This window comes from Leuciscus leuciscus, assembly GCF_965113295.1.
Source record: "Leuciscus leuciscus genome assembly, chromosome: 5".
Classification (NCBI taxonomy): domain Eukaryota; kingdom Metazoa; phylum Chordata; class Actinopteri; order Cypriniformes; family Leuciscidae; genus Leuciscus; species Leuciscus leuciscus.
Genome location: NC_138729.1, coordinates 26,772,310 through 26,794,404, shown reverse-complemented (window position 1 = coordinate 26,794,404; position 22,095 = coordinate 26,772,310). Strand labels below are relative to the sequence as shown.

At 38.4% G+C, this 22,095-nt stretch overlaps 1 protein-coding gene across 1 annotated transcript; it reads right to left on the bottom strand.

The window, feature by feature from the left end:
* Positions 1-30: 30 nt before the first annotated feature.
* Positions 31-20,667, bottom strand: rasgef1ba (RasGEF domain family, member 1Ba). Its single transcript, XM_082168771.1, has 14 exons — positions 20,392-20,667; positions 16,229-16,411; positions 15,335-15,457; positions 15,042-15,179; positions 11,422-11,634; positions 11,189-11,263; positions 9,830-9,925; positions 9,172-9,274; positions 7,440-7,519; positions 5,827-5,922; positions 4,121-4,216; positions 3,750-3,873; positions 3,233-3,305; positions 31-1,548 (listed from the first exon to the last, which is right to left on the bottom strand). The coding sequence occupies exons 1-14, from the start codon at positions 20,470-20,472 to the stop codon at positions 1,524-1,526; spliced, it is 1,506 nt and encodes a 501-aa protein (XP_082024897.1). The 5' UTR covers positions 20,473-20,667; the 3' UTR covers positions 31-1,523.
* Between the last annotated feature and the right edge of the window lie 1,428 nt (positions 20,668-22,095).

The following is a 22,095-nucleotide window of genomic DNA, read 5'->3' as shown; positions in this document are numbered from 1 at the left end:
AAATCATGAGACACACATAAAAGACTCAAATAGCTTTATAGGCATTCTTTAATTCCTCTTTTTTTCTTGTTCAGTCCATACCAATACTCATGAGGTTCTATAATCTGCCCAAACAATCAAAATACATACCAATATACAGAGTGGAGAAAAAGACATGATATTTACATAGAAAAAAAGATGTATTTGTGGAAAGTTTCCAATAAGGGAAAAAAAGGGTAGAATTGACATCATCCGACATACAGTAATATTCATAGTGTGCTAGTACCGTCAAATATTAGTTTTTCCATACAAACTTTTATAAACATTATAAAATATTAGATAGGGCAATATCTGATTACTAAAAAACATGTACCTAGTACAAAATAACAAAGAATATAATAAAGTCTGTAAAAATCTTTAAAATATTTGAAAACAGTGAAGCAGGCAAAAACAGGACAACTACAGATATTTTTGAGGCCAATAAATAAAACCAAAGGAAAATAGAAAATATTAATATAATAACAGTAATGAAAACTAATACATCCTACAAATGGACTCAAATCCCAACTACCACAGGTATGATAAACCTTCATGAATTTAACTCCTCCCTGATAAGAACAACACTGTCCCCTAGCCAAGTCTGTATGAAGTAGTTTTCCACTTCACCAGCAGAGGACGACATAACACCATTCACCACTGACTATGGTCAACAGCACTTGGGAGAATTCTCTTACACACAGTGAGCTGTCAATAAATATCTTCATTGTGTAAGAAACAGCATTACACCTGTAACACTGACAAAAACACTGCTTTTCCTTCAACAGTCAACATGTGGCAACAGTAAACCATGACGACAATAAAAAGGGCTGGGGAGCATTATGCTGCGGAATCATCACAAAAGAGTTTACACAAGAAAGGAATTGACATCTTTATTCACAGAAACATCCAGTGCATTTGGCAACCCTCAGCGGGTTTGTCACGCACATATCAATGGTCACTCACAGAGGTTAAAGCAATGCATTACTCTCATCTCATGTGCATTAAAAAAAACCTGACAAACACAATATCAAAAAATAGTGACAACATAAATCTATACTTAAATTAATGCTTCAGGTACAATAAAAATATACAGTACTGGAACCCAGTACACATAATGCTGGTTTATATCATCATCTTTTTTTTTCTTTTCCCCAACCTGTTCCAATTGAGTTTGCCAACCAGCAGCATACTCAGAGTCAACAAGAACGACAGCATAGATCGGAATTGGTTTGTAGTCATGGGACATACCAAACACATTTCTCCTTCAGCTCAAACCACGTTTTAAAGAGGGGGAGTACAAAAGTCTGCACAAAGACATGAAAAAGCCTGAAATATCCAGTATGAAAGACAGAAAGAGAAGGGCCTTGTAAAAAGCTCCTCTTTCCAACATAAAAATGCACCGTTCAGCAAAATATGGATTGTCATCTCCCTTGAAAAACAGGGATACATCTCACTTTTGGAAGGGGCAAAAGGGGGGCACAGCTTGCTTGTTCAGAGGGTTCACTTTACGTCCTGTTCAACAAAGATGACCTGCAAGAAATTAAACAAAAGATTCATTTAACGAGTCAAATAAAATGATTCAAAATGATCCATCTCCAAAATGAAAAAGCAAAAATACATAACATTCAATGTATTTTACTTAAAGTCACAACTAACAGAAGTATGACAGATCTTTTCTTCTGTATTGTATGTATATCCCATAAAAAAAAAAAATTAAAAAAAAAATGTAGGCCGGAATTTAAGCAGACTAAAGGACTGAAAAAGTCCTTGTAATTATTAGAAGGTAAAAAAGGAAATGTATGCTTATTCACAATAAGATTAAGAACATGCATTTCGAAAACCGATTTTAGATTTCATGCCGACTTTAATTCCTATGACACGTTGTATAAAACCTTGAGTTTATATTACGAGCCCCTCATATCCGTTTTAGTATAAGCAGACGACTGAATGGACACGCTGTACAATATCTGCCCTGTGTTCTTATCCAAGTCCAGCACCCTACACTTGATAAATCAAGTATAAACTGGTTTCAGACTAGCAATAAAAGGCAACTTTGCCCTATGGACATTATTCTTCTGTCTACACATCAGCTGGATTGTCTTTTCTCTCTGCTCTGCCCTGTTTCCTGTTGGGCTACTATCCTCACTCCGAGACATTGAGTGTGGTGAAGCACGAACTGCTGATACAGACAGAATCTGGTGCTGTGACAGATCCTGTCGCAGTGAAAAAAAAAGAAAAGAAAAGAAAAAAACAGCCCACCGTTAGCCTCTGCAATCACTTTCTTCCTCCCCCTCTCTCTCCATCCCTCTTGAGCAGTAAAGCTATCAGGAAACGTGACTAAGCAAGAGCCAAGAGGTCTCACCCTTTCCAAGCACATATGTGTGTGTATCTATCACTGCGAGATCTTTGGCAAGTGTTAATGGAACATGTTTTTGTCAGTTGATTGTTTATATATTGAAAATAATTGATTGAAATGAACGTGGGATCAAAAACAGATAATAAGCTTCTTTATAAAAGATATATATTAAAATATTCTTGAATACTTTAAGATTAAGGCTACACAATGTAATTCCCAAAACACCATTTAGTTTGAGTGTAATGTTCCAGTAAGGCAAACTATGCCCTAAAAAAAATCATATAAAAGTAAATGCAAAATGAGCTTAATTGAAGGTTTATACATTTTTTCCACTAATTAATTTCCATGACCATTTGTTATTATTGGATGAGATTTTTGTTTTTAAATCCTTAATTCTGACCGAATTTGCCAATGAATCATTCAGATTAATTTGTGACCGTTTTGACTGATTCGCTGAAAAGAACAGACTCAAAAGAACAATCCGCTTATAAATCAGATATTACTTGGATTGCAAGCACATTGCACACAAACTACCAATATTTAACCGACTAGATGAATGGCATAGCTAGATTAAATTATATTTATTACAGAAATTTCCATGACTTTTAGGATTTTATTCATATTTAATTGTATTCTTTTTCAAGACATGGACAACACAATTTCAATTCCCTGATATTTCTCTGACAGTGGGAAGCCTGTTAATTAAATTTTTTGATTAGCAACTCAATTACTAATAGACAATGTCTATCAGCAAAAGTCACTGCTCTTCAGACAGGTCAAGAATAATCTCGACATCTGACATTCACACTTGCCATGGGAGTGTCAATCAACAGCCCTGATGAATCATATCATACACACCTGAGAGATTTCCATCTGTCTTTCTCCATGTTGTTCTCCGGTCCTTCACTTTCATATGATGCCAGATACAAAGCTGTTGATAGATCATTGAGATGAGACGAGTGTGTCAGCAACAGAAAACAAAGCCACCTGTTTTCATTCATGAGGAATGTTCTGAACTCATGTTACTGGGTTATTTAGCATGACGGCATTTTACACCTGAGGTAAATTATGACAAGCGCAGTTGTCTTTGTGTCTGGTATCTTGTGTGCTTATTTCGCAACTGTCATTAGAACAGGTTTATGACGTGAGTGGCAGAAAATGAATGAGCAGAAGAGCTCTAGTTCAGACAGGAAGTCCAAGTTCACAGTGAACAAGGCAGAATGTAGAAATAATGTAAAATCAGCAGTGTCTTCCCTCAATATTATTAAGTGTCTAGGATTTCAGTAGATAATCGCCACTGAAACTATAGAACACCACAAAAACATGCAAAAAAAGAATCAAACTAGCATTGAAAAACATCACATGAAATAAGTACCATCTTCACTGAAGACTGGTGCGGTCAGGAGATACTGCAGAATCTTGCGGTCTCTGTCAAAAGGACACTCCACCTTCTTCCAAGTCATGAACTCCATCACTTGTTTGGCCAGCTCCCAGAATTTCTGCAGCACAGTCAAGATTGATTCTGTTAGAGATCATCGCCTACGTTTCGTGTGTAGCTACTGTCACACTGAATCGATGCCCTTGAAACTTCATTTCAACAGATGCAAACGTCAAAGAACTACTGCTTCTGTTGCTACGTGACAGTGTTTTCTCAACCATCCATTGTTATGCAGTAGATGTGACGCCAGTTGTTTCCATGCATCATGTTAGCTTGCATGTGTCGCCAAGCCAAACAGAAAGAATTACCTCAAAATTGACATGTCCGTTGGGGAGCCTGTTGGTACATCCTTCATTGAGGAAGTAAATGTCTTTGATCAAGAGGCTGAAGAAAGGAATAACAATCTGGAAGGCAAAAAAGGAACATACGATTACACAACAGCTACAACGGACCAAAAACGTAAAACAAAATGCAACCAAATCGAGCTGCCTCATTGGAGGCCATCTGAGAGTTATCGTCACAGTAAGACTGCATTAGGCAACAGTGTTTTACAACAGCCTTTAAAAGCCTACAAGGCAGAGCACAACTGGATCTACAGCTTTAGAGAGCAATAACAATGTTTCACGACGCAAGGAAGCAGTGGCGTGTATGCAAGGCCGAAATCTCTATAGTAGCAGACTCAGCTACAACATGATAAACAAAGCTCTCTCTCTCTTCAAAACACAATAAAATAATCCGCAATTCAAGCGTTGATGCAGAAATATGCATCAGATGTGGAAAGATATGAAGAAAAATAAATGCCATGTTTAAAAAAAAAAAAATTGTACACCTGAAAATTACCAGCCTGAAGACTAGAAAATTTAAGTAAATACTTATTTAATAATATTAATACAGTAAATTATTCCATGACATCATCATCCTCAAATTCTTTTAAATGTTTCTTTTATTTTTTTGCTTTTTTTTATGTCTTAAACCTAAACATCACACTAAAACTGAGAAATGAATAAACTAATAATGTCACTTACTCATTTTGTTATTTAGCTTTTTCTGTTTGTTTATTTGAGTCTAGTCCCATGTGACTAATTAACCTCAAGTTCAAATTGAGCTTAAAATAAGTGTAATAACACTAGTGAACAAAACAATGGGTCAAAAATACAAGCAGTCAAACAAGTTGATGAGTTAAAGACATTAATAGAACAGTAATGCATTCCTGATTTAATTTGTTTACAGTGGAAATTCCTGCCCTGGAACATGCACATATTTTGTCCCTGGTATCAACACTAGCCAAAGTCTAAACACATCTGATTTTAAGGAAAAACAAGTGACATGGGCCACTGTGATGCAAAGACGCTGAGCATTCCAGAGTTGCTCGGGAACATTCTGTCTCCCCACCTAAACCCACACAGCAAACATCTCCTCCCTAACCAGTCGAAGAAGCAAAACAAGCCTTTACAAAGCTTAACAAAAACAAACAACAAACAAGTCCCCAAAAAATGTAAAAGAACACACAAAAAAGTTGTGCAATTTGACAAAGACATTAACAATGCGCACATCCTTTTGGCAGACTCATGCCGGATGGGTTTTATTGCGTGAGTTTGCTCACAAAAAACACTGAAGAGCATCAGAACATTTTGTTAACTGGCCGACTGCCATGTTTTTAGAACAAAAAATGGAGCATATTTTGCAGAGGAAACAGAATGTCCCATTTGACGCCTTGCCCTCAACAAATCATCCACAAACAGTCCAACCATTATTACATAACTCTCGGGCAAAGAGGCCAAACTCAATTTACTGTAAACAATGGGGTCTGCATTTTCAAGCGACTTTTTTTTACTTGCATCTTTTACGTAATGAATCAGATTTGATCATTATCCTCATTACGTTTGTTGTTATTATCAATACAACATATCACACACTTCAAACCCTGTTTGAAAACACTCAAACAGGGTTATGAAATCAATGTTTCTGCGACTTCTGTAAGAATATGTCTGGAGGGAGAAATGAAGCGCATTACCTTCTCTCTGCTACTGTGAGCAGTGATGGATCTCTGAGTGGCTCCACGCAGAGCTGTTCTGTAGTTGTAGAAATTGCTAGAGGGATCCATCTGGTGCTGAGAATAGAGGGGGAAAAAACTGGTTTATGCACCAACCTCAGGACTTGGCCTGAAAAATGTAGATGTGGTATCTACAAACTAAAGTTTCTAATGAGCCCTAAATCCATTTGGCATGGTTATGTCTTAGTTAGAACTACTGATTTAGGCAACATGAGTCACTCTAGTTACTATTCAGCATGGGACATTCTTTCATGGGAACCAAGTAAGATGATACATTTCATGTGCTTTCAAACGTCATTAAACTTTTTGCCTGAAGGTGAGACGTTCACAAAGGTTCAGTCATCTTAAACCAGCAGTTTTAGTAGGTCCACTATGGTTCAAAAGAGTGGAGTCAGAAAGCTTTTTTTTTATGTTTTTGAAAGAAATCTCTTACTCTCACCAAGGCTTCATTTAGTTGATCAAAAATACAGTAAAAACAGTAAAATTGTTAAATAATATTAAGTAATATTAAGTTATACAAGTTTAAATATAACTTTCAATATATTTGACAATGTTATTTATTCCTGTGGTGGCAATCATTTCTCCAGTATTCAGGGTCAGGAGATCCCTCAGAAATAATAATAATAATAATAATAATATGCTGATTTGCTGCTCAAGAAACATTTATTATTATGATCAATGTGGTGTTGTTGTTTTTTTTGTTTTTTTTGTGGAAACTGATACTTTAAAAAAAAAGGGAAAAAAAGAACAGCATTTATTCTAAATATATTTTTTTTTAGCATTTTAAATGTATTTACTGTTACTTTTGACAAATGTAATTCGTCCTTGCAGAATAATAGTATTATTCTCAATGGTAAGCAAACTTTTATTAGGGACTAGAGGTGAATATCTGCAGCTTTAACATTCAAAATTTTTATTCTACAGGGAAGGCAAGAGAGGCCATCTAAGCCTTTTATCCTACAATCCTCCATTGTCAGAGTAAAACAAAAGGAAAGGTGTTGTGATACAGAGGCTGAACCTCCCTGAAGACTACACATACAGTCCCTATTTACACATCAAAATGCTGCACCCCACAAGGCGAGACTGAACCATGAGTAGGTGCGCGTGTTGCGTACATAAGTCATATATCAAGTTCAAAGCCTCTATAAAGATAAAGCAAGAGCTAAACAAACCCTCTTTAGACAGTAAACACAGTGTGCAGATTCAAAATTAAAGCCTTAAAGGTCTCAACCCCTAAAATGTGGCCTAAAAAGCTTTGTAAACATTTGCACACCCACTCAAAGGGAGAATTGCCGTGCTTCAGAAAAATGATGATACAAAAGCAGCAATTCTCGCCCACTGGAGACTAAAATTGGCAAGAGGTGGCGTCCATATTGTCATGGGTTTGAGCATCATGCATGCATGAGTCAAGGGGACAAGAGCCAGGGTTGAACACTTAATGTGCTTAGTGCCATGTCAGCACTGCGTTCAATCCCAACTCGATTCAATCCCACTCATGTTGTCCGCTACATATTCCCTCACTCCAGTGAGTCACACCCACCCACTACTGTAAACAGAAAAGATGAAAAACCTACCTCTAGTATATCAAATTTGGCGGTTTTGACTTTGCCCCAGGTCTTCTTGAGCCGTGACACGGGGCTCATGTTCATCCCGGCTGAAAGACACACAGAAACAGACACAGGTCAGCACACTGCAACACCTCGTTTCCTGTCAGAGGTGCAGTTTCTCTGTAGCAAATAGAGCATTTAGGCCCATGAGCCCACATGAACAATGGCATTAGCAGAGCATCATTTCCCTCCGACAATAAGTTCAGCTTATAGTGCTGAGGGTCACGGTGGGCTTGTGCAGTCAGCACTAATGACCAGATGAGGTCAGAGTGTTGACTGGAAATCACTAGGAGTGGGTCAACCAATCAGATTCGCCTGTACTGACGACAGAATCATTTCTTACTAAGCCTTCCTTAAATGTTGATCTACTCGTTTTTGATGCTTTAAAATCAATGTGAAATCAAAATTCAACTTTACTTTCCTAATGCACATTCTTTAGCCATTGTTTTAGCATTCAGTCCATTTTGGTATATGTAATGTTCATATAAACAATTCCTGTTGCACTCTGAAATAAGTTTTGGGTCAGTAAGACTTTTTTCAAAAAGTCTCCTTTGCTCACCAAGGCTGTATTTATTTGATAATTACAGTAAAAAAAAAAAAAGTGATAGATAAATATTAGATATTTGTAGATCATACATTCACATTTTGCTGAATATTTTGTGATCTACATGTGAAAATCCATTTGTTTCAGTTATTTTCTTCTCCAAATACAACAGCCTGAACAATGTCAGCACTATCTATCCATCAGCAGAAGAGCCATGCGAGACCTTAGTACCATTAACAATCTGTCTGTACTAACAGGTGTCAGACCCAGAGCTGCTCCGTCACACTAACACGATACTAGTGCGAATGATCTTTCCGTCCTAGCCACGCGCTGACACTCCAGTCACATCACACAATGTACGTTGCCTCCAAAAAACCCTAGCAGGAGCGATCAAACTTTCCCATGACTTGTTTGTTCTCTTCCAGTGACTTTAATATCGGCCCTCCATCTCTAGGGAGAGAGGCTTGTGTAAGAGCCCCAGCCCACAGGCTCGTCTCCAGGGAATGACCAGGGAAAGGACAGCTGGTTCCACTCCCTCCCTCCCACAATCCCCTCCTCAATGAGTCCGTCCCTCTCTCAGTCTATTGGATTGGTCAGCACTGACCATCTGCCTGAAGGATGCCGCTCCCTCGTTCCAGCTCTCACTCACACAAGCTGAACAGCTGCCTCCTCTCATGGCCCTCTCCACTCCTGCTCCCCTACCCATAATGCCTCAGGCACATGCAGCTAATCATTATTTTGATATAATTATTATTGATAATAAAAGCATGCATCATATTTTATTAGAAATCGAACAAATATACAAATGTTTGGAATATATTTTATATAGCTATATTATAGTGCAGCTAAAGATTATCTGAAGATTTTCCAAACAATGAACAGATAAGAGATACAGTAAAGATTGAAATGTATTATCTAAACCTTGACGCACAGCTAGACACTACAGCACTCCACAAACACAAATAAACTGGTCTCTTATAGACTCTACAAACAATTTATCAGTGACTTTGTCGTGTGTGTTAAGCGTACAAGAGCAAGGATTAGAAAAGCAAACCAAATCCTGCCAAAAGAGCAAACTGTATTATCCAAAAAGATTTGTGGGGAACAAGAGAGCTTTCTGTAGCAAAGTGTTGCAAGGGACATCAAAATACTCACTAATGATGGCCATGAGCGAGTTGAAGTTGCCAATGTTGAAGCATTCTCGTGCCACGTCGATGAAGAACTCAATGACTCGAGCCCGATGTTTCTTCTTTACAGGCTGCATAAGAAAAACGAGCAAATTATGAACATCAAAAAGGGATATTTATAACTTCTGATTTCAAAGATCACTAAATACTTCAGAGCGTTTCATGATATATTTTAAAGTTTGGGGTGGTTAAGATTTTTTTATGTTTTTGAAAGCCTCTTATGCTAACCAAGGCTGCATTTATTTGATCAAAAAATACTACTACAATTTGAAATAACTGTTCTCTATTGTAATATACTTTAAATGTAATTTATTCCACTGATGTCTTCAGTTTAACATGATCCTTCAGAAATGATTCAAACATGCTGATTTGCTGCTCATTTATTAATTTTAAAAACAGTTGTGCAGCTTAACATTTTTGTGGAAACTGATAGTTTTACAGGTTTTTTTATTTATGAATAGAAAGAACATGAATTTTCTGCCCCCAAACTTTTGAAATATAGTGTATGTTTTCTATAAAGCCTATATTTAAAAATCACATTAGAATCACTAATTGTGCAACACAACTAACTACTGTACAGGAATTTAAGTTGCTAGGTGAGTCATAGCATAAGATCAGATAATTACCATGCAGATCTCCGTCGCCACCAGGTAGCTGAGCCTGTTGAACCACTCCACATAAGCCTCCAGGTTACTTGCTTTTTTGTGATCACTAAAGCATCTCTGCAAGAATCAAAATTTCAAAGATCAGTATCACTATTATAATTAAACTGAGGCTTGAGCTTAGTCAAGTGCTTCATTTAGAACATCGCGCCACAATGTTTTCTAGTGTTTTTTTTGTTTTGTTTTTTAAGACACCATTTGGGTTATCTGCCATTATCTGTGTTTTTAATTGATCGGTATCAGCCAATTTCATGTTTTGTTTTTTAACCAAGTAGTTAAATATCTAAAATATCTATGATGGAGAGACCTTGAAGTTGTCTTCCATCACTGTTTTAACTGTGTTCTTACTATTCCTATGCATTTTATAACATTTACGTGGGGTTTGCTGTTTTACATTTCCTGTTTTAGCTAAGGGGGCGCTCATTTTAGCTATCAATGGAAATATTTGTCAAAATGTATGTGTTGATTTTGTGTCATATTTATTGTATTTATTGACTTGTTTTATTTACTGACTTAATAATCTTGTGTATTTATTTATTTCAATATCAATGCATACAGTTTTTATCCTAAATTCTGAACTGCAGGAATTTTGACAGGCATTTAAAGAGTTCATCATTTGTGAAATATCGCTCTTGAAGTGATCTCACAGAACTCTGAATGCTGGGATATGCGAATCCTACATTCCCAACCCAAGAAACAAAGGCCTCTGAGATGACTGATGATCTCCAACAATGCATTCAATCAGAGAGTTCGAGCTATTGTCTGTTTAAGGGAATGTATGAAGACGCTCTGTCTGAAAGCTCGGGTCACTCTAACCCTTCATTCCTCACATTCCTACAGTCTGACTGTGCCGTCCGTCACACAATGCACAATCTACCCTACTCTACCTTTGATGGATAACATCAGAGAGCCATGACAGTGCACAAGGACCCTCTGGAGAGACGGCGACCAAAACAAAAGAGAAAATCGCACCAGTAACGCCTTGACACGAGCTGTTGCCCAGCAGCCAGGCAGCAATGGGCATTACGAGGCAGGGCTAAGCAAACTTTTGGCGGGTTATTGTGAGAAACCAGTTGCTAGGCCACAAAAGGACACTGTGAGGAACGTGATGAGGGAAACTTGGACAATGACAGATTAGACAAGGAATGTGCTGTGAACGCTGTGTGAAAAAGGTGGCACAGCGTTGAACCCGAGAGTTAACGTAAACATTGTACGTATTGATTTGTCCAAGTTGGATATTTCCTGTAGTGAGCGAAAGACATAACATGTGTTGAATGCATTATTAGTTAACCTTGCTGACCATAAACAGGATGGGACTGTTACCTTGTCGTTATCAAGAGGGTCTTTCTGAACAAATGCCTGAACAAACTCCTCTGGTCCGATGTAGCTCAGTCTTTCCTGAAAAATAAAGATAATGTCAATGTAACATTTGCAGTAAGTCCAAATGGTCGCCTTGAAAATAACTACACGGATTATTGATTTTGTAAATTAATCCATCCAAACCCACAGTAAGGTGAGGAATGTAAGGTCATGTAAACAGAGGAAGTTCCTCTCACCAGTTCAATGTGTGTGAGCTGTTGTGCCAGGGTAAAGGGGTCATTGCAGATGGTCAGAATGTCTCTCTGGATAGACTGAGGTTTGGTCTTCAGCACAGTTAGTCTGTCGGTCACAGACGAGTTGATCTTGGCCAGGGCCTCCTCATACTGACTCAGTGTGGTGAGCTTACGGATCAGCGTTTGTGTCATCTGTTGCACCGCCTTACGATAGAGCTGAAGAGAGACAGGAGACAGAAGTCGTGGATTTCATTACAACCATGCTTTTATAGACCAGAATTACCACCTAATCATTCATTTGAAAGGATTGACAGCTAAATGTGTCCTGCACTGATAAGAAAGCTGAGGGAATACACAGAGTATTTACCCTGCAAACATCTAATGGATTTTCAAGCGTATAATGGTGAAAAAAAGCCTTTCCGCTTGATTGGTCAGCAATGACGGTGGTTCGGCTTATATGGTCTATCATTCCAAGATAGGGTCTTGAGTGTGTTTCATAAACAGTTAATGGAAGATTACGAAACAGCAGCACTTCATTCATGTCCTTCAAAGGTTCACAAGAGCCCTGCATGCCTCCCATTTCCCTTCGTAACAAGATGAGGTTGAGTTATCTAATAACAAGAGCCTGACACAGTTCTGGACTTCTGTTGAATAAGAAGAGGACAGCAGCGGTCATGCCCTGTTGCTCAACATCAGTCAGGCTGTCCATCAGTCAGTCATCACCAGTGGGCTTTAAGAAGCAGGTGTCAAAAACACACCGTTTTCTTACAATAATTTAAGATTTTTTTCCAGCTAATGAACGATAAAATACTTTGACAGTCAATTAGAATCCAGCACTTGAGCATTTAAAAAGGCAGAAAACATAACTGAAGTGTGTGCTTATAATAAACAGAACGATATTGTCCGTTGGTGTGGGCGCTAATGTAGTTATCGTTATAATGATCATTCTTGGTGTGAACGGTCCTTAAAGGTTTTCCTGATTGAGTGCAGGATGTACAAAACATCTTTTGTTTCTGTCAGGCTTCTGTACTCCTTTCTGACGCATAGAAAATAAAAAGTGGCCGATTAATCTGCTGTGCAGGAGGTCAGTGGCACATAAATCCATCTGACTCAGAACAACCAGCGTTCTTGTGCACTCCAGCACATTGTGTAGATGCAAGAATATTGATGATCTGAGAGAGAGTGAGAGAGAGGACAGGAGACGAGACCTTGCAGCACTTTAAAGAATCACAGAGAGTCTTTAATAATTCCCTCTCCAAGGTCCACCATGTTGACACAAACAGATTATTTTTAGCAGGAGTTCTTGGCAATAACATTTGAATGCAGCAAATCAGACAACTTACTTGTTGTGAAAAAAATTAGAAAGCTGCTTGTGTGCTGCCTCCACATTTTTAACCTTGGCACGAGTGTGCGACAGCCGTACAGATCACTCTGGCATGGACACACCACACCCAGGTCAAAGGGAAAAGCTCTCCATTACTTTCCCAATAAACAGAATGAGCGCAAAAGGTGTCCAAATGTGCACCAAACGCTTGGATCTGCAAATGTGCAACTGCGCCCTGCCTTCCCTATACAGAAGAGCACATGCATAATGACGATCTAAGCAGACCAGAAGCCTGAAGACCAAACTGCGGTCTGGACACAGATGTTACAACATCTATTCTCAGCTCCCGCACCGAAAGCAAGAGATCTGCGATGCAATTGCCAGTAAAAAGACGGAAAACAGCAGGTCAACAAACTGCTGGCAAACTCATCAGGACCGATGAGGTCCAGAAGAGGTCAAAACATAAAAAGCCTAACTGGAAAGCACTACATAGTGATCCTGTTATGATGGGCTGGGAGCACTGGAGAGTACATTTGAAAATACACCACATTTTGTCTCACGGGCTCATATATTATTATAAATACACCTATTTTCTATTGTGTGGCTCTGACTGCTGTGAATCCCCCAATGTAGAGTCAGTGCTCTACTGTAACACACTCATTACCCCACGATTCACATTCGAGTAAATGCCGTACACATGAAGGGGAAAAACACAGGGACTGAATTACATAATACAGACAGCATATTGATGGTCTGAACAAATGCATTCTTCAAGCTTTGAGATGCTCTTTTCATGCAGATACATATCTACACAGATTAAATTTGTCTCGCCTACATAGTAGATATAAAGATCAAAGAGACTTTGATGAGTTTTGAAACAAAATAGTGTGACCATTTCATTTCCTCATTATGGGTGACATGTAAAACAAAGTTTTAAATTTAAATTATGTTGTGTAAAGGTTCTTTCATCCTTTAATGAGGCTGTTTTACTTATTATATTAAGACCATTGTCTCATTTCAACATTTTTGATAGAAAAATAAACTTAATTCATCATATAAGAGGTGTGTTCCAGGTTATGGTATGTATGAATTGGGTTTTAATGAATTTTTAAATAAATAAATGGGTACCACATCATTGACCCTTACACAGTTACAGCTTTCCATGTTATCTTTTGACTGTACATGCAGTCTTATTAGTTTATCACCCTTTCACTAGATTGAAGAGGCGGTACAACACGAACACATTTCCTCCATGAGCGTAGTGGGGCCGCAGAAGGTCATCGATCTCCAGGGTCAGGATGAAGCAGATCAATAGCCACACATGGGTTTACTACACAAGTCACCGGAGGATGAGTCCTGCTTGTCTTTTCGGGTTAGAGAAACATCATTCGCTTGGATCTGTTGGGTCAGCGTCCTCCATCTTAAACTGTCTATTCTAACTAGCTCCCTGCTGTTAGTCATTACACTAATGCTCACAACCATGTGAGATGACCAGAGCTTGCTCGGGCAAATCTTTTTCTTTTACTGTACATTAACAAAATAAAGATTTGCAGACAGAGGAGGACTGTTCAACTGCGGACTATGGAGACAAACGGACATTCGAGGACAAAGCTTAATGAGAGCTGCCAACTTTATTCAAATTTAAAGGGAAGTGACAGGCTCAGCTCCGACCGATAAACAGCAAAAGTACGTGAGCACAACAGAAGGACGATAACCTGATGTAAAAAAATTAAATCTAATCATGTAACAACCAAAGAGTGGTTTTTTTTGTGTGTGTGTCCTGGAAGTTTAAAAAGTATTTAGCATAAATGGTTCCAAATGTGGTGAAAAAGTCCCTTTGAGGAAAAAAATGCTAAGCCAGAACATGGTAACATACGAGTCAGCGCTAATGGAACAATTTAAAAGCAGCCTGTGGAAAAGCACAAGTGAAGACAAAAGCAGCAGAACAAAAGAGCTTTATTCTCGCTTCTGTCAGAGCACTTTAGGTCTAAAGAAATCTCACTCCCCAGTGCCCAGGTGTTGACACCTTCTCACCCAGCGTGTTACATCTTATGTCTTAAGCAGCCAAATGTTAAAGAAGCCATGCTAAGACTTATGCAAAGATGTTTTATTCTGTCTATGCTAATAGTGGTACTAAAGGTATAAAAGAAACGCTAATGTCTTTGACGCAAGTATTCTCACCTTTCAGGTGACTATTATTTTAAAATGGCGTTGCCCTTTAGCTGACATTTCCTTAAGAATAAAAAGCTCATTGTTTCTGCTGAAATGATCACCTAACACCTGGAAGCGGCAGACTTACTTCATCTCCAGTACTCAGACGATGGGTTAGTTCCTTCAGACTCTTCATCATCCTTTCATCCCTGAAGTCATAGGGAAACGTCTCCGTCCACTCAGTCAGCAACTGCAGGACCTTAGGAGCAATTTTCCTGACTCTTGCCTATAGATAAAGTAAAAATAAACAATGTAATTGCAATTGCAAATGCAAATTATTGTCCCTAGATTCTTAAAGTTCCTTGCTAATGCTAGAGCAACCATGACCACTGAAGACATCTTCAATCAGTGTAATGATACATGATGTCTTTGCCAGTTTACCTTGTCTGCCTGGGGATCACTGAGCCTCTGCTGGTCCACACACAAATGGCACACTTTGGACATCAGCTCATATGGATGAGTAAAGAGACGGGAACTGAGCAGGAACGTGAAGATGTATGTCCTCTGCAAGTCAATAAAAATTTGATCAAAGTTGGTGCAATAATACGTTTTTCATTACTCTAAACAAAACCAGTATCGGACTAAAATAAATCTAAGTGTTAACTACATACATTTATATTTCTGGAGAATATAACTAGTTAGCTACATTACCGTAACAAAGTTTGGGGTTGTTGCTGTTTTTTCAAAAGAAGTTTTGCCGAGCAAGGCTGCATTTATTTGATCATAAATACAGTAATATTAGTTTAAAATAACTGTTTTCTATTTTAATATACATTTAAAATGTAATTTATTCCTGTGATGGCAATCACTGAATTAAGCTGAAATTTCAGCATCATTACTCCAGTCCTCCATGTCAGATGATCCTTAAAAAAGAATTGATTTGGTGCTCAAGAAACATTTCTTATTATCATCAATGTTGAAAACAGTTGTGCAGCTTAAGTTTTTTTTTTTAAACAGTGATCCATTTAAAAAAACATTTTTTTGGGATTCTTTGATGAATGGAACGTTCAAAATAGCAACAGATTAAGTAGAAATCTTACTTTTGATCAATGGGTGCTTGCTGAATAAAAGTATTAATTTCTTTATTTAAAAAATCGTACTGAACCCAACCTTTTGAACGGCAGTGTATGTTGGTGATTGTTAGACAGTTAAGATAGTTTTTTTGACATTTACAATTTTTTATTTGAGACATAAAAATGAGCGTCCATGTGTTTTCAATACTCAAAATCCAACATCAGAATAAAGCTGAATACTTTTGATACTCTATATACTCACATCAGGATAGTACGCCACTGTAGGGACCAAGTGCTCAATAAGTGCCTCCAAGGACCCTGACACCAGGTTGTTGTCATGGTAATACAGGCCTTCGTAGTCCTCTTCCTTGGCCTTATAAATATTCTTGTTGTATCCATTGGGCCCATACATCACTGGAAAGGGTGGCGTTTGAGGCATTTTGTCCTGTTGAAGGACATGAAACATAGTCTGATGAGCCTCAGATAAATGCAAACACACTCAAAAACAGACATTAACGTATGAACCAATTTGTTAATGCTGAGCCTTCATCCTCCTCTGAAAAGTTTGTTTTCCTTTGTGTAAAACACAAAGTCCCCAGAATCATTATAGGAAGCTGAGTGGAAAATTACTTTTCCTCGGATGGACGACTCATGGGGATGAATATGTCACGATTAATCTCAATGTGCAAACACCTTCCCTGATTGAGCCTAAGAGAACTTGAATTTAATCTCCATTCAGTGCGCATTTCAGACTCACACTCGCTAGCTCTAATCCACCATAAAGCAGTTGAACGAACAGCCACTCACAAACACCAACAAATGAATCTTCATGCTGCTTTTACCTCACGTGGATGTACAAAACAGAGGCTCTTTTAACTATGTTTTGATACGAAAAAAACACGATGACCTATGAGATCTAGCGCTTCTGAAAAGAAGGATTCTCTTTTTCCCCCCTCAAAACCAAAACGTGGCCCTTTACAGATGAGAGTCCTGTGAGTCGGTCAGCATTAGCTAGAGGTGATAAGCAGACAAATGCAGTTCTTTACCCACACACAGAGCTCTGACTCACACTGCCTCCCTCCTACTTCTGTATCTTCCAGGCTCTTGTGGAACGGCAGAAAGTGAGTTTTGCACATGTCAATGCATCACCTAATCACGCGGGCGGCTCCAGCATGCCAGCACGAGCTTCTGTGCCATTGCAGAGCTCAGCACGTGACTTTATGTGAGATTCCTGGACACTGCGCATATGGGCCCCTCAATGGAGGCATTCACAGCTAAGGCACGGGGCGTCAAGGGACACCCCAAACAATGTGCGGCCCCAATGGCCGCCTGCCTATTCAGGCTCACAGGCGTTTGGGTGCCAGAGTCGGACGGGAGTGCACAGAAGGGAGGGGGTGTCGTATGATGAGGTATATGGCCCCCCACAGAGACCTCCTTCATAAAACCATAGACATTAGCATCAAAATGGAGGCCCAATAGGTCAAAGCAGCAAACGCCCCCCGCGCATCTGCTTTACCATGTGTTATACCATCTGAGCAAGTCAATGAGTTGAAAAGCGAGGAAGGCCAACTGATGTCATGAGTGACTTTGCTCTCATCACCAGAAATTGACAATTTGTCAAGTCCTGTATGAATGATGCCTCTGGGAACCACATACAGTTTTACTCTCTTTCTCACATTCTGTGACAGCATTTGCCATATTATGCAAAGAAATAAACCACCTTGTTGGTTTTGACCAACCAGTGTTGACTTAAGTCCACTCAACTCATTATATGGCCAAAAAGCAGGATCCTCCTGCGCATCTGCCGATGGAAACCTATTAGCGAAGCCCCCAGGCCACAATGCAAATCTGCTAAAAACTGCAACTGAAAAAGCCAAAGCCCTTTTAAATTCACTAGGCACACCAGCTGCAGCCCAATTTAATTCTGCGAGTGAATAAAACAAAGCCGAAGCTGATTAGTAGCAGGGAATCTGGATGTGTTTACTTTTTGGTTGCAGGTGTCAAGTATGACCAGCCACATGTCCTCTCCCCTCTCCTGTTTAAACAAACACTGAGCACAGCCTTCACAACAGGGACCGTATAGCGTATAAGCAAACAAAAAGGTCCTTTCTTTCACACAATCACTGCACTGTATTTGTCAGAGCTTTTATTTTGACTATGTAAAATATTTGGCATCCATGCACGGCTGCATTTCAAATAGTTATGACTATCAGAAAGCTGAAAACATTCAGTCCCACCCACATGTTGACTGTAGTGTTGATTACTGCATCTCTAGATCACAACGGACTTCCTCAAGCATAAAGCAACATTAAGCAAGATAAATAAACTGTCTGATCTTCAGGGTCCCCACACCTTTTGACCAATGAATTTCCATGATTTTTCCACTCATTTGGATTTTAAAGATTATTTTTATATTAAGATTACGCTCACAAAGTTGATCAAATAGAAAATGTAATAAATAAAATAACATTCTTATTTACAATAATTAAATTTCCAAGACATTTCCACGAGTTATTAAGATACATTTCCATGGAAATCATGAATTTTACAATTCCTTGATAAATTTACAGGTTTTCCATGGCCGTGGGAATCCTATCTAATGCAAATGTAGAGGTTAAAACAACAAAACCCAAACATTCTGGGCTGTTTTGAAACTGCATCCTCAACAACAGGGTTTGTTGTGCTCATTGGCATGATTTTAGAAGCTGTAAAGTTGTTGTGGCAAGTCTTATCTTTAAAGGTTGCTTCATGCTTAATATAAAAACAACCAAGGATTAAGCTCTAACAAATAGGAAGGACTGTTCACCGCTGTGCTGACAGGAATAGCCTACATGATTCCCACTCACATTCCTCTAAAAGATCCAAACAAACAAATGCCTGCCGTATTCAAATTACTTTGTTTGTTATGGTCCATGCATACAACTCTCAGAGTTCGATGTAATATAAAATGACGTTACGAATATTGTGAAATGAGGAAATAAACGTCTGCTCAAGACACTGTCATAGACGCTGGCATGACGAAACATTGCCAGTTTACAAATTGAGTCTTAAATTTTGGTTTCTGTCAAAGTGGGTTACATGTTAGCCTTGGGAAATGAGCAGGTGTGTGTCTGTGTGTGTTTGTGTGTAAGACAGTGGGGGAAGGGAGCTATAGCTTCATTGAAACTACTCAAGTGTGTTTAAGTAAATAAAGTGCTTGTCTGGCAGGGCATACTGTCCTTCCACTGTAAAAGCACTTTGAGCTATACCTGCATGACTTGTATCACAGGGGCAAAGTCCAGCCAAATCACAGCGACCTGATGCAGATCAGCATTTCTAAACAAAATCAAGTGTCTCGGACACACTTCTTACCACAATTTTTGACCTGACAAGAATTCCTTATTTCAATAAAATTCAGTGAAAAAAGTACAATAAACAACACAGATTTATCAAGTACTGTAGATATGACAATCTGCTTAATTCCCAAAATAGCTAACTTATTTGATAGTGGAGAGGAACACATGGCTAATGATCATCTGAAATCAACAGGGGAATATTCAGCAAAAACCCTCCAGTTCCCAAAACCACCCACCACAAGACCACTACTGCTCTAACATAGGATAGATGAAAATGATTTCCCCACTGAACACACAAAACTCCATAAAGCTGCCATCTTCATTCTGCAGTGCACACCATCTGTTTAGTACAAATTATGTACACTATATTCCTATGCCAATTTACTGTCCTTTTATAACATATCATATACACAAACACAATTATAATGGCCTTTCATGATACTTTAAGATTTCACTAAGCCCCATGGGTTTTCCAGACTTGGAATCACAATTATTAAATTCCCTGAGATATCCTTATCTCTTTAACTATATAACTAGTGAGGTATATAAACATTATAGCTAATCACTGTATAATAGTATACATCAAAGCATCATGGTAATACCATGAAACATACATTAAACAAAATGATCAATTAAATAAATAAAACCATCAAACTTATCAGACCAGTCAAAAAGGCAAGACAACAATTTGAATTACACTAACAATACCATAAATAACCAATAATACATTGTAATCATCCATTATGGTACATCATGGCACTGGATTTGTTCAGCATAGGATATCAGCTGTGAGAGATCACATTCAGGATCGCCAACAACCACAGGCTAGATTATTTATTAATATAATTATGTCAATAAGACAGCAATGAATATTATCATCACCAAATATGTGTTGGGTATGTTTAAATATAAGAAACTGGATTCTGCCTTGTTTGCATGAGATTTATTGACTGACGGATATAGAAAAGGTTGTAGGCTACTGTGAAATAATATCGAAATAATATCAACATGCATGCAAAACGGCGTCTTAAAGGCATAATTTGAGCGCTTTTGTTATTAAAGCGCATTAAACATCGCTTGCGTTTCTCACCTCGAAAGGGACAGAGACTCCACCGCAGATCAGCTCTGCAGAAGTTTGGCGTTGAATGGCTGAGCAAGAACCTCCGAACATATAATCACACACTTCAAAGAAAAAGATTCTTAAAACATACGAAACTAAAAAGTCTTAAACCACGCTGCGTACTCCCAGGTCATACGGATACCGACTCTGACATTCAAGAGTATGATCCTTATAAATATCTCCAGGAGGCAGTATATGCGACGCGCTAGGCACTCACGATCTCAAGCAAGTGTGTGCGGATCCACTGAGCGCGCGAATAGTAAATGATAGTAGGCTGAGCTGTGGGATGCGAGGTGACCAATCAGCGGACAGCACCAGAGACCGCGTGCATGTCAGCGCGCGCCCATTAGATTACGAAAACATACCGATTTCACGAAAACGACAACTGAAAGAACTAAATGACTGTCTCAGCGAAAATCCCCTGAAAATAACTAGTGGCATGAACTAATTTGAATTGATCTTTTCTCATAATATAGGCCTATTTATTTACCATGTTTTTGTATCTGTTTACCTGCATTATCTTTAGTTTAGCTTAATTTTAACTAAATCTGTAAAACCCAATACATTAATTATTTTCCATAGCCACCTTATCTCATCTTAGAATTGTTCTTGTGTTTTGCTAATGTGCTATTTACACATGCATGTTTCTTAGACATGTATCAGGATGCCTGGACTTAGATTTTCACTGAAACTAGGCATGACCCCCACATCAGATACTACAGTGATTACCTCAAACAGTTCACAGAGAGGGTTTCCTTCTCTCATTGCAGGTCAGGGACCGAGAGGTCATCACCTCTCACCTTCATGAGGTGTGCTAACTGAGCGCCAATAGCATGTTTTAACAACACACATATCAGTTTGTCTTTAAAATTGACAGAACAAATTGATTCATCTGCTAAACGTTTCACTCACCTAAACGGTTAAACTAAAAAATGAGGAATATGCTACATAACATATATATTTTCAATAAGTGTTTAAAGTATTATACACATTAAGAAGACATTAGCTGATATCAAACCAGCACCTTAATTGAGGGAGCCTATGAATAAACATACAGTGAAAACATTTGTTAAAAAAGCAGAATAGAACAAATTTCTAAAGCTTTAATGTGAAAGATGTGTATGAATCATCTCTAAAATCTGCATCACAAAAGACTCTTCAAATGTGGTGTGAAAATTAAGATGTTTCTTCATGCCTTTGACAACCAGCCTGAATAAAATCGGAATATGAGGAGCATTATGCTTGAAAATAACCATTCAGAGATTTCACATCTTGGCTAACACCTCCACAATGGGCCCACAGTTATATAACCTCTGTGTATTGAAAGTCATTGTTCATTGTGAAGTGCTGAATTGTGGAGGTGTTCGTAAAGATATGAAGAGCTAACAGTTGAGTTATCTGCAAAAGTTAATACTGATGACAAGAACCAAACATAACAAAATGTTGAAGAGAAACAGCTACAAGTCCATTCAAATACAGTCGTTCGTCCCGTTAAATACACATTTAAGTTTAGTCAGCACAGACGGTCTGACTTGGCTCCCCTTCTGCTCCAGAGGTATTCACACCCCTGTTTTGTAGTCCTAGATGGGGCATTATGAATGTGAAAAGTGAGACATGAATTATTTAGATGTTTGAAATGCTTAAAAAGAATGCCTGATGAATACTGTGGCTGTT